This window comes from Oryctolagus cuniculus, chromosome 1 (genome assembly GCF_964237555.1).
Source record: "Oryctolagus cuniculus chromosome 1, mOryCun1.1, whole genome shotgun sequence".
Classification (NCBI taxonomy): domain Eukaryota; kingdom Metazoa; phylum Chordata; class Mammalia; order Lagomorpha; family Leporidae; genus Oryctolagus; species Oryctolagus cuniculus.
In genome coordinates, this window is record NC_091432.1 from 180,113,120 (window position 1) to 180,126,920 (window position 13,801).

Consider the following 13,801-nt stretch of genomic DNA (forward strand, 5'->3'; position numbering starts at 1 on the left):
TTATCCCTTCTTTCTTCTCACACTTCAGGAACTCTTAAGACCAGTATTTTGGTCATTTGATAATATCCCATATATATTGAATGCTATTTTTAATTTTTCTAATTTCTTCTTTTTTTTCTTTCTGTGTTTTGGTCTGACTGAGATATTTCTAAAGATTTGTTTTCTAGCTCAGATATTCTTTGTTCTGCCTCACCAAATCTATTGTTAGGGCTTTCCACTCTATTTTTCATTTGACATATTGAATTCTTCATTTCTAATATTTCATTTAATTTATCTTCATAATCTATCTCATGGGAGAATTTTTCTTCCATGAGATATATGGATTTCTTTACTCATGATTTGCTTCTCATTGCTTCTGAGTAATCGTATGATTTTTGAATTTCTTTTCATGCACTTCATCAGTCTCTTCATCTTGACGTTCTACTTTTCAAATGTTGGCTGTCCCTTCTTGGGGAGTCATGCTGTCTTACTTGTGCTTTTTTGTTTTATTTCTGTGTCTATGTGTCTATTTTTAAGTATTTATGGAAATACTTGGTTTTCTCCTTGGTTGGGTTTCATCTTTGAACTATTCCTCTGTTACTTAGGGAGTTTCTGCTTCTTCACTGAATACCAAATGTGTGTGCTTGGTCTCAGGTGCTGGTGTCTTTTCCAGCCCACACCTGCAGCATTTGTGTGTGCTGTCCCTGCTTGCTGCTGCACATTCCCACATTCTGCCTGCTGCATGGTGTCCTCCTTCCTTCTGCAGAATTTTTACTGCAAACTTCTCTCCTGGGAATGCACTTCTATGATTCTTCTGCTATTTCCCCATTATCAAAGGCAGCATGTCTTTCCATATTCAGCCCTCTTGGAATCCATTGAAATGAGATTTCATTTCTCATTTCCTCACAAACTGTAATACTTCAGGATTTGACACCAAAGCACCCTTATAGCAGGTCATGAGTTAGCAGAGGGCAGGTTGGTGAGGCCATCTCCCCATAGTCATTGGATGGTGTGAGAGTAAGAACTGTGGGCTCCAAGTTGGAGGTGGGGTCAGGCCCATATTGCAGGGTCTCAGGGAAGGAAGATTTTGTCAATGAAAAGTCATAGTTTGTGACCCTGTCCCACAGCAGCCTGCACACTTGGAGGAAGAGTGTAACTCATAATTGATTTGTAAATGTTTATTTTAGATCCAACCACCCTGCTCTTAATAATATTATTTACTGCGGATTAATCTGTATTTTCTATACAGAAAGTCATATCCTCTGTAAATGATCACAGTCTTGATATTACACAAATATTTAATGTTATCCAGTTTTATAGCCAGACAGAGTTCACTGGCAGTGATAAAACTGAATGTCCTTGTCATGTTCCTAATTCCAAAGGGAATTCTAAATATTTCATCTCTGAGAGTGAAGTTAGGTGGGGTTTCTTATAGATATTCTTTTATTGGATTAATGGGCCTGATAAACTAATATGCTGAATAGGTCAAAAATTCTTTTTTTAAAGATTAATTTTATTTTTTTGAAAGGCAGAGCTACAGACAGAGAGGTGGAGAGAGAGAGAGAGCTTCCATCTGCTGGTTCACTCCCCAAATGGCTGCAATGGCTGGGCTTTGCCAGGCCAAAGCCAGGAGCCAGGAGCTTATTCTAGGTCTCCAATTTGAGTGGGAAGGGTCCAAGCACTAGGACTATCTCCTAGTGCTCTCTGAGGCTCATTAGCAGGGAGCTGGATTAGAAGTGGAGCAGCTGCAACTCAAACCAGTGCCCACATGGAATGCTGACAATGCAGGTAATGGCTTAATATGCTATGCCAAACAGTGGCCTTGGGTCATAAATTTTAACAAAAGTCAAAAGTTTTATCTTTTCATACCTGGGCATGTCCAGCTTTTTTTTATACTACTTCATTCATTTTACTGGCATTTTGTGGTGTTATGTTTTGTTTTGTTTTGGTTTAAAATTTTATTTATAGAAAAGGCTGAGTGTGGTGTTTATGTGTGTGTGTGTGTGTGTGTGTGTGAGAGAGAGAGAGAGAGAGAGAGAGAGAGAATATAGAAGAGAAGAGAAGAAGAGGAGGGGAAGGGAGGGGAGGGGAGGAGAAGGGAAGGGAGAGAAGTGAGGGGAGGGAGAGGGGAGGAGAGGAGAAGGGAAGGGAGGGGAGGGGAGGTGTTGGGGAAGAGAGAGAGAGAGAGAGAGAGAGAGTTGGAGCTTCCATTTGCTGCTTCACTTCAAATGTCTGCAAAGGCTCAGGCAAAGCCAGGAGCCTGGAATTCGATCCAGGTCTCCCATTTGGGTTGCAGGGGCCCAAATACTTAGGCCATCTTCTTCTGTCTGCCCAGGTACGTTAGTAGCAAGCTGGATTTAAAGCAGAGGATACTGCACTTGAACCAGGATATAGGATACCATCATTGTAAGCATTAGCTTAACCCACTGCAGCACAACTCTGGCCTGTTTGTTTTCAATAGGTGTTTATGCATGTGATTGGTCTTTTGGAAAACTTTCATAAACCACCTTTATCTGGTTTGAGTTAAAATACCAACCTCACACAATGAGTTATTGAGTTAAAGAAAGTATTAGAAAATTGATTTATAAAGTTGATGAAATGACTTGACATGTGGCATATAGAAAGTGTGATCAAAGTATGAAAGAGGTGAGTGGACCTGGATGAGAGACCAAGTTCAAACATGCATAATTGTAAAAGAAAAGATAGAGTCTTACTATGGAGCAGTAAACTCTTCAACTCTGTGTAAGATGTTTTCAAAAGTTTGTGGAAATGTATGTTACAGTAGACTATGTTTGGGTTTCAAAACATTTTTGTACTAAAATAAAGTTATGTTTAATTTTATTTTTCCTGGAATATTTGAAATGTCCTTGAATTTGATTCTTTAGCTTTTCTTTTTTTTTTTTTTTTTGACTCTTTCATGTCTACCCAGTTTAGCTAAATCTGCAAATTCTTACTCTTTTATATTTCGAGTTTCTAACTTTTCTTTTTAAAAATAATTCATAATTATCATGGGAGTATGATAATTCTGCTAAATTGACATGACCATTGAAACTTTTTGGTAACTCACACAAATGGAGACAAAAGGCACAAAGAAATTAGTTTTGAATTCATAACATATAGTGGTAGCAGGGTAGTGTATTCAAGAATAGATTGGCCTGTGCCTAGAGTAGCTCTTGATGTCTGTAGAGTGAGGTGACATCTAGTCAAATCTGGGTCCTAGCCTGATTGCTTGGCCTCTCCTTCAGTCTCAGATAAGGATAGAAGGCCTAAGAGAGACATAGTCCTAGACCTAAAGTTTGCTTATACTCTTTAAGCCTTGCATGAAACTATGTGTATATGTAAAATGGTATACAAAATGGTATATAATTGGAATCATACAGAATATAAATTTGTATCCTGCTTGTGTGATTATCATTTCATTATAATGAGTTAACATTTGAAACTTTTTTCAAAAAATTTATTGATTTATTTGCAAAAGGCAGGGCAACAGAGGGAGGGAGAAACAGAGAAAGAGATTTTCCTTCTGCTGGTTCACTCTCCAAATGGCCATAATGGCTGGATCTGGGCCAGGCTAAAGCCAGGAACCAGGAGCTTCATCTGGGTCTCCCACATGGATGCAGGGGCCGAAGCACTTGGGCCATCCTCCTTTGCTTTCCGAGGCACATTTGTAGGGAACTAGATCAGAAGTGAAGCAGCCAGGTCTCAAACTGGCTGGCGCCCACGTGGCATACTGGCATTGCAGGTGGTGGTTTTACCCCCTCTGCCGCAGTGCTGACCTCAAAATGTGTTTTGCCTATATAATATTTGGACAGAAATTTCTCTGTTTTGTTTTTCACTTAAGTGTTGCCCTACTTTGAAACATTAGCTTATTTCAATTTATGTTTTGTTTTCTGTTTCTTTGAATTCTGATGCTATGATGAACCTTTTCATTTGTGTATGTTTATTCCCATCTCTGCTTCCTCTGGATGAACTCCTTATCTTTTGTCAAAGAACCTGAAACTTTTAAATAGACCACACCAAACTCTATCCCAGCTTGATTACACCAAGTTGTGTCTTCACAGTGTATGAAACTGTCACCTTTCATATACTTACAAGAAACTTGTTATCATTTAGAATTATCCTTTTTCCTTGAATGAGCATTTAGCCTTGTGGTTAAGATACCTACATATTATGTCAGAGTGCCTGGGTTTGATTCTTGGTTCTGGGTTCTAACTCCAGTTTCCTGCCAGTGCAGACTCTGATGAGCAGTAGTGGTAGCTCAAGTAATTGTGGTCCTGCTACCTGCTTGGGAGACCTGAATTGAGTTCTGATCTCCAAGCTTTGGGACAGCCCAGTACCAGCTCTTGAAGGCATTTATGGGAGCATCTTTCTCTCTCTTTCTCTCTCTCTCCTCCTTCTCTTTCTCTCTACCTCTCAAATAAATAATGAAAAGTATTTTGTTTTTTAAAGTAAATTGTTCTTTTTGGAAACTGGTGACAGTTTTCACTTTTACCTTTCATGCAGTTTTCTTCTGTAAATTTTTATAAGTTTATATTTTCTTTTTGTTTAATTAACGTGCATGATCTTTTAAATATGTATTAGGAAAATAAGCTTCATATACTGTTTATCACAGCTATATTAAACTTATTATTTGTTCCCGTTGTCAGTTTCCAGACCTTCTACAATAAGCTTTAAGATAATTACTGGGAATTTTTTTCCTAAATTCCTTCCTTCAAGGTTGAGCTAGCTGTACCTCTTTTGTGTACTTTATCATTTCCTTGTCTGTTTCCCTCTCTGGACTGTGAGCTCCATGAGGGCCATGGAATTTGTGGTGTCTTATCCTTACTCTCATCTAGTGATTTATATTCCAAGTTCAGTAAATGCTTTTTGAGTGAAGCCATGAAAATCCATATGTCCTGGTTCCATACCTGTAATTTAGCCTATTACACGATGACTGGGCTTTCTTTGACACAATGATTTCAGTTAAGTAGGAACTAGGAATAGTAAAGTTATATTTTGGAGGAAAATATCTAGTTGTGATATAGAATAATTGCATGTAGACTAAAATGTTCTTTTCTTTAACAGTCCTGTATTGCTGTTGTATAATTTTCTAAACAGCAAAGGGAAAAAAATTCTGTGGTAGTTAGTTTATTTTCTTACCAATCACAGAGTCTGGTATTGATAGTGACAATGTGGTACCAACTGAACTGTTTTCTCACTTGGCAAGGATAAGATCATATTGTACTACATTAACTTGGGCTCACAATGCTATTAATCCTTGATATATTATTGTTAGGAAATATTATTCTAGAGCTAAACTTGCTTTTACTTGATTTTTATGGTTTAACTTTATCATTGTTTCTATTTTTCATTTTAACATAAAAATATCACTTATATTTTCTCTAGCATATGGATACAGTATCAAAATAATTTTTAGTTTATTAGGACAATGAGTTACATATAAAATGTTTAAACTATGCTTATCACTAATCTTATTTTATACTTAACTAGTTTATAATTTATATAAATTCATTTTGAAAAATTATTTTAAAATAAAACTGCTTTGTAACTTGTATTGATTTTATTGTATTAAATAGTCTATATCTTTAGGTAAGTTGTGTAAGTCATAACTACCCAAGTATTTGGGAAATAATCTCTTGATAAGTTCATATTTAATCAACATTTGGGAGAAAGCAATGATAAAATATAATGTTATGACATGATTTTTTGCCTTGGCAAATGAGGAATATTTTTAACACAAAAACTGATGTCATTATTTTTTATCAGTTTTGACTATAAATTTTTTTCTGAAGCTCTTTAAGCATTATATTCATAAAATTGGAGCTTTTTATACACTCCACTGTCCTACATGTAAAATAACTATTACTCCTTTAAAAAGGCTACCAGTAGATATTCTGATATTTCAAGCCTATTTTAGTTTCCATGCAGAATGAAACAGCCCAAGATATTAAAATCCAGAAATTTAGCATATATAATGTAGACTGCAACTCAACTTTAAGTACTCTATAGTGGCACTTCTCTTGCTGCTATAATAAAACTTAAGAATGTTTCGTGATTTTTTTCTCTACTATTATTCAAAATTACATTACCCTTACTGAAATCTGAATGGCTTTTAGTGGATTAATTAAACTGTAGCTGTTTTGCCATCTGGGTGCAGCTTGTTTAGCTGCCGTTCCATGGAAAACTTTCTCATGGAATAAAGAATAATTTTTTAGAATACAGCTGCTAGGCTTTACTTTCTATAAAACAAATAGTTTATGTTTTTATAAGATTTGTGATAAAATTCAATTTACAAAATAAAAATACCATTATTGTCTTTCTTTTATAAGGCTATTAGTAGGAAAATACAAGTTTTTTATTCTTCATAAATTTGTAAAATATATATTTAGTATCTTGATAACTTGTAATATTAAGTAGAATCCTAGGTTAGGCTAAATGGGAAGAGGGAATTAACTAAATCTGATTTTTATGGCTCAAGTGGTTTCATTAAATTAGAGTGCTCTGTGTTGTTCATTAATGAACTTGTGCCATATGCTTTAACTGTTCTGGTCAATAGCTGTGGATTTGCTTTTTTTTTTTTTTTTTCATATAAAGCTGGATAAAAATATCCATGTGATAGGCTTTTATCAAAGGAGTTACTTTGAATTCAGTAACTACTACTGAGGCAATATGGCTCGCAATTTGCGACCCAAAGGTAGTCATACATTATTGGAATACAGCCTACTGCGCTTCACATTACACAGATGTGAAGGCCTGATTATAGCTGCTTCATAATTAACAGTGATCCGATTTGTTTTGTGGCATAAATGGTGCATGTGTAGAACATTAGCCATGGCACTCTCATTCAAATTCAACTCAAGGGCTCAGCGGCAGGCGGGTCACGAGCTTCAGGGAGTAGAAGCACAAGCTCCTCCATATGTTCTTGCTGCATCTTACTATGGCTATGAGTGCAAGATAAGTTCCCCAAAGAACCTAATCGTGTTCTGTAATTACAGCGCGGCTTTCTGCTGGCTAGAAATGAGGGAGAAGCTAAAACACTCCCTCATCAGATAATTTGTAAATTACTTTACATGGCGGATGCCTAACTCAGTTGGTTTTCAACTGCTGAAATTATAAATAATTGTAACAGATGTGGCAATATGGCTGGCCTCCAATAAATGAGGCCCTTGATAATTTGGCCAACCCTTTGACAGGCCAATTTAATAAAATGTGAACAAAATCTTCTTGCTAATAATTTATCATCCTTTTTCCCAATAGAATAAATTTAATTACCCTAGCAGTTAACAAGGTCACACCCAGATGCCAAACTCGGCTACAGTTTTGATAATGCAATCAGGAATTGAGAGGTGATGACAGCGTTGTTGTTTTTTTCATTACCTGGCTTCACATAAACACAGGTGGCGTAGCTTTCTTGTCAGTTTTTAATAATTACAGGCTATTATGGAATGCATAGTTAGCAGATTGAAAACCACACTTTAGTGAATTTGTTTGAGTATGATTGAGGTTTTAATGTATAGAGATGATAATGCATAACAAGCAAGTCCCTTGCTTATACCATTAATGAGCAAATTTTGATTTTTTACTGGTGACATAAGTGTTAAAGGTTTATAAAACTTACAGTATGTAGTACAATAATGAATTGTACTCCAAAGTCATATATTTAGAGATACCTTAGAGGTAATTCCTTGAAACTAGACATTCATTTTGAGACACCACTGGTGAATAAACTTGAAATAATCAGGTTTTCAAATTCTGAAAGAATGAAAGGGTTATAATATCTTTTGGAAAAACCTGAATGTGTTCTATTTTGACATTTAAGGTAAACATATAACTTTTTAAAAAAATCAGTCGTTTCATCCCAGTTTATAAGTCCATCCCAGATTAGTTTACTCTTGGGATTGGAATCTATAGTCAATGTGTATGTTATGGAGTCAACACTTTAAAAACTCTTTTGGGACATGTAAGTACCAATAATTTTTGTTGGTTAATGTGATAGTTACATGTAACAGGATGCATACTTTGCTCGTGTTTGTCCAATTTTTCTAATAAAGATGCTGTTTTCTGCTGGGTTTGAGTAAAACCAGAAAAGCATCCATTTATAACCATTCATTGTTAAGTTCTATACAGTGTGTGGGAGAAGTTGAAATTATGCAACTATTTACTTTTTTTTGTCACTGAGTAACCTAACTGTACCATGCAAGTATTTAGATATGTGAGGAAAATCAAATGCTTCTGATTACTTTATAATACTGAATTTTGCTGTAATGTGACATTTGGATGGTGTTTATGAGAGGAAGTTGTAATCACTTTAATTTTACCTAAATGTAGTCAGAATGTAATCTCTAAATGCAATATGAAGACATTTGTACTAAAAGTGAACAAATGGAAGAAATTAATATATTTGTATTTTTAAAGAGTGCTAGCTGATTTTCTTCATACTAGACATATTACTGTCTCTAGTGGTCTTTCTAAAAGTGTAGTTTAAGATTTAATTGATATCCTAATTCCATTTGTGAACTTTTATAATAAGAGTGTTTTGATTTATAATGTTATGCTAGATTGATATTAATTTTTCTTTTTCCATTTGTTCCCCAAGAATATATGACTATTATTAAAGCCATCCATTTAAGGTTATGGATGATTCAGCTGACAATATTTGTGTTACAAATTGGCAATATATATTTATACACTTCTAAAATAAATTTTAAATAAAATACCAAGTTTCTACAAAAATTCAAGCATTTCATGAGAATAAAATTATATGTATGTATGTCATATATAAAGTATATAAGTGTATATTACGTGCATAAAGTATATATCAAGCACATATATGGAATTATTATATATTTGTAATATATGTATACTTCTTTGTACCCTGACTTCTTCCCAAAAGGATTTGAGTTGGTTTTCAGAAAAGAATCATTTTGTCAGTCTCGTTGATTTTATAGATACATGTTAGATATTTTATATGCACATATACATTTCAAATTTTACACACACATGCATTTGACTTAACTGAATTTTCATTGAAATATTATTTTAGGGTAAACTGTCATTTTTACTGAGATATGTCCTTGTTAAGTATTTTTGATTTTACAATTATGTCTGCATTGTGTGTTGATAGGTTTAGAATTTATAAATTTCCTGAACAAATGTGTTTATGTATATAAAATGCTTAATAAGAACTAGGTACTAAATACTTCATTCCTAAATGCTACATAGTTATTATTTTTAATACAATAGGAAATAAAAAATATTAATTAGAACTTACTGATAAAATACTTATTAGAACTTATTTAGTTTACAATTCTTTGCAATTATTATAGCTATGAAACATTTTTCTATTTTTCAGGCAATATTCAATCAGCCTCCACTCTCATAATGCTATAAATGTTGCTTGGATCTAATGCCACCTGACTAGATATTTAGTTTGCTTAATTTTATTTTTACAATTTTTATTTATATTTTGAGAGAGAGAGAGGGAGAGAGAAAAAGAAGGAGCTCACATCTACTAGTTTATTTCCTAAATGCCTACAATGAGTGGGACTAGGCTGAGCTGAAGCTGGGAGTCAGTAACTCAGTCCATGTTCCCCAGGTGGATGGCAGATAACCAGTTACTTTAGCCATCATTACTGCCTCCCAGGAAGTAATTAGCAGGAAGCTGGAGTCAGGAGCCAGATGCTAGTGTGAAATCCAGGTACTCTGAAATGGGATTGAGCATTTTATTGCTACACTAAACACCAGGCTAAAGTTGTATAATTTTTAAAATAGTTATGGGCACAACACTTAAAGGCCCACACCTTTTGTTCTATATCTTCTGTAGGTCCTTTTTTTTTCTTTTTGACAGGCAGAGTGGACAGTGAGAGAGAGAGACAGAGAGAAAGGTTTTCCTTTTCCATTGGTTCACCCTCCAATGGCCGCTGCGGCTGGTGTGCTGTGGCGGGCGCACCGCGCTGATCCGAAGGCAGGAGCCAGGTGCTTCTCCTGGTCTCCCATGGGGTGCAGGGCCCAAACACATGGGCCATCCTCCACTGCACTCCCTGGCCACAGCAGAGGGCTGGCCTGGAAGAGGGGCAACCGGGACAGAATCCGGCGCTCCGACCAGGACTAGAACCCAGTGTGCCGGCGCTGCAAGGCGGAGGATCAGCCTAGTGAGCTGCGGCGCTGGCCAGTAATATGTTTTAAAGAGATTATTTACAACTGAGGGCTTCATGTACATATTCCACTAATCATTTCTCATCAGAATCACTGGTCTAGTGCCATGTTATCTTATTCTGAGAATGTAAACTCAAAAGGAGCATGAGACTTTTTAATATTAGAGAAAAAATTATATAAAATTATAATCATTAGCAAGAAAAATTAACTTTTCAAAGAGCTTATGATTTTAAGGGTTATAGAATGTTTTAATATCATACGGTTATTTTCTACACATGTTTGGGACATTCTATATCCACATAGTACTTACTGGATGTCATTTTATGCTCTTTCTCACTCAATTTTTCATGTATATCTTAGCTTATCAGTTATCAACATAATTAGGATGCTAAGTCAAAAATGTGGTATATTCTTATAGTCTTTGATGCATATTTTAAAATTTCCCTGGAAAATATGTAGTAGATTATACTTCTACCACCATATTTTTAAAGTATAGGATTCATAAACTGGCACAACCAACATTTAAAAATTTGGAAAACTTCCCTTAGAAATCCTAAGTTCTTGGGGCCGGCACAGTGGCGCACCAGGTTAATCCTCCGCCCGCGGCGCTGGCATCCCATATGGGTGCCGGTTCTAGTCCCGGCAGCACCTCTCCAGTCCTGCTCTCTGCTGTGGCCTTGGAAGGCAGTGGAGGATGGCCCAAGTGCTTGGGGCCCTGCACTCACATGGGAGACTGGGAGGAAGCACCTGGCTCCTGGCTTCGGATTGGCGCAGCGCGCCGGCTGTAGCAGCCATTTGGAGGGTGAACCAATTGAAGGAAGACCTTTCTCTCTGTCTCTCCCTCTCAGTGTCTGTAACTCTACTGTCAAATAAATTTTTAAAAAATCTTAAAAAAGGAAATTCCAAGTTGTTGATACTGTTGAAAAGTCAGGATCTGGCAGTGGTGAGCCACAATTTGTCTGTGAAAACAATTGGCTGGAATTGAATATCAGCTGCCTCAAATACTTGCTCTATGCCTCCATGGTGAGGCTGAATGTTGTTTGACCTGTCATTTCACTTTTACTTTAAAAAAAAGTGATTGTTGGGTCTGATGCTGTGGTTTAGCACATAAAGCCACTGCCTGTGATGCTGGCATCTGTATGGGCACTAGTTCCTGTCCCTGCTGCTCCACTTCTGATCCAGTTCCCTGTTAATGCTCCTGGAAAAGCAGTAGCACATGGCCCAAGTGCTGGGGCCCCTGCATCCATGTGAAGTTCCTGGCTCCTAGCTTCAACCTGACCCAGCCCTGGCCATTGTGACCATCTGTGGAATGAACCAGCACTTGGAAGATCTCTCTCTCTTTCACTTCCCTGCTTCTGCCTCCCTCTCTCTAACTCTGCCTTTCAAATATGTAAATAAATTTTTTTTTAAAAAAAGTGGTTGTAGTAAGAGAGATGTGAAATGCTCATTGTGAATATATCTCTAGAAAAAGTAATAAAGGGTGAGAGACAGAATGAGAAGGTGTGGCACAGTTTAAGAAAAGGAGCATGTTAAGATTTTGTGGCTATGAAGAAAATTTATACATGGTTTAGTAAGTATTCAAAGTGTCTTTGTTGAATGAATTCAAAAGCTGTTATTTTAGCATAAAGCAAACATAGCCTACCTGATTTATTTACACTTTCTTCTTGGCACCTATGTATAACTACTTTCATGGTATTTTAATTTTTAAGTTCTGTTACTGTTGATTGAGAAATGTTGCAGAAATTCTGCCTAAATAGCTTTATTGTCAGAAGTAATACATCATTAATATTAATAGAAATACTTTTAGAAATAAGTCTGATGTGATTTTAGTGACAGTATCCACCACTGGAGCATTTTAAATATCTTCTTTAATATTTACATTATCTGTCACTGCAACATCTTGACTGAATTTTTTTAAAAATTGGTAGCTATAACAGTATAATACTTTGATGATTTAGAAAATTCATTGATCAAAGAATACTGGATTGCTTATTAGAAATACTAATACATTAAAATTATGCTTTTCCTAATTTATAAGTTTTTGTTTGACCTTGAACAAAGCATTCAAAATTTGTTTTGCAAATGAGGAATATTAATACATGCTGCATAATTTTATTAAAGGAAAACTGGATAAGAGCACATAGTAACTGAAGATTGTTTAGGTTGTTAGGCCCACCAGAGGAAAAAATCATACACTTCATATTTTCAGTTATAAAATAGGAAAAAATAAAATCCCTTCAGTGATTTAAATGGGAAGGAAGGAATAGGAGAAAACATGTAGACTTACTAGAAGAAAAATATGTAAAATATTTTAATATTTTTAAAAACTCATTTCAGAGGCAGAGAAAGAGAGAAAGAAGGAGAGGGAGACAAAAGAAGAAGCTCTTATCTGCTGGTTCATTCTCCAAATGCCTACAACTGCCAGAGATAGGCAAAGGCTAAAGTCAGAAGTTAGGAACATAAAGTGGGTCTCCCATATGAGTGACAGGAACCCAGTTAACTGAACTATCACTGCTACTTACCAGGGTATATGTTGACAAGAGGCTGAAGTCAGGATCCATAGCTGGGAATTGAAAACAACTATTCTGATACAGGATGCAGGTGTCTTAATTGCTAGGAAAAATGCTCATTCCTAAAATAATTTAATGTTCAAAACAAGGTAATGGAATAATTATAATGAAAATAGAAAATAAACAACTCTGAGGAAAACACTTGGTAGTAGTATGATAGAATAAATGTTGGAAAATAATTGATATAAATATGAGGAAAATGTAATATGAAAGTATAAATCAAAGATAACTTCTTCATCATAACAATTGTAAATTAGAGTTAGGAAATGTTTTCCTAGCCCACAAAAAAGAAAAAGTAGTCAAAGTAGAAAAAGAGGTGGTACTTCCTATTGATTTAGAGTTAACATATCTTTTGTTATAAATATATTTTCTCATAGTTGTTAGGGATTATCATTAATGAAGAATAGGATTCTCAGTCAGTGTAAATGAAAATATTTTCAAGAGTACTACATCCATCTTGGTAATAGTCACATAAGATTTGACATTCACTTGTTGGAAAATCGACAAAAACTTTTCACTGTGATTTAGTAGTTTTCCTTCTTGTAAATGTAGTGATTGTTTTGAAATAGCATACATACATAGGTTTTGATGGTCTCAAACATATCCAATTGGGGACATTAGTAGAATTTTGCAGGATGCAAGTTTTATTAAACAGGTTTCCTACAAAGTTAACTTTTTTGTGATTTTTGTTGCTAAAATGTGAGGCTTACCATTATCAGCTTATCTGACTCATGCATAAATTTCAAAAGAGAATGCTATGAAGAATATTAACTTTTAAAAGAATCACAGTTTTTAAGGACTCATTATTAAGTTATGATACATTAAATGCTAATTGGACCTATATGTTATTGGTCTCCTTTTTCTCAGGCTTGTATTCTGTGCTGTTTTATGACTTGAATATCAGATGGTGGATTTTTTGAGAAAATATATATGTCTGTAATTATAAACTTGAAAAAACTAATAAATAGATGAATAATATGTATCATTCAGCCATCATTTAACTTTTTCCTATAAGTCCAAATTACAGTATTATTTATAAAAATATTTACATTTACTCATGCTTAACTTTCCAAAACAATAACTTTATATTGGAATGA

General features: G+C 35.1%; 1 protein-coding gene across 23 annotated transcripts in view; it reads left to right on the forward strand.

The window, feature by feature from the left end:
- The window catches only part of CNTLN (centlein), a 396,518-nt gene that overhangs the window by 177,466 nt on the left and 205,251 nt on the right, over positions 1–13,801 (forward strand). Inside the window, exon 9 of one of the 23 annotated variants that reach the window (XM_051845333.2) lies at positions 13,572–13,697. The exons of the other annotated variants lie outside the window; for them this stretch is intronic. Within the exon in view, the coding sequence (XP_051701293.1) occupies positions 13,572–13,601 (30 nt within the window). The 3' untranslated portion in view covers positions 13,602–13,697. Of the gene's footprint in view, positions 1–13,571; positions 13,698–13,801 lie in introns of those variants that run through there. 23 annotated transcript variants of the gene reach the window in all.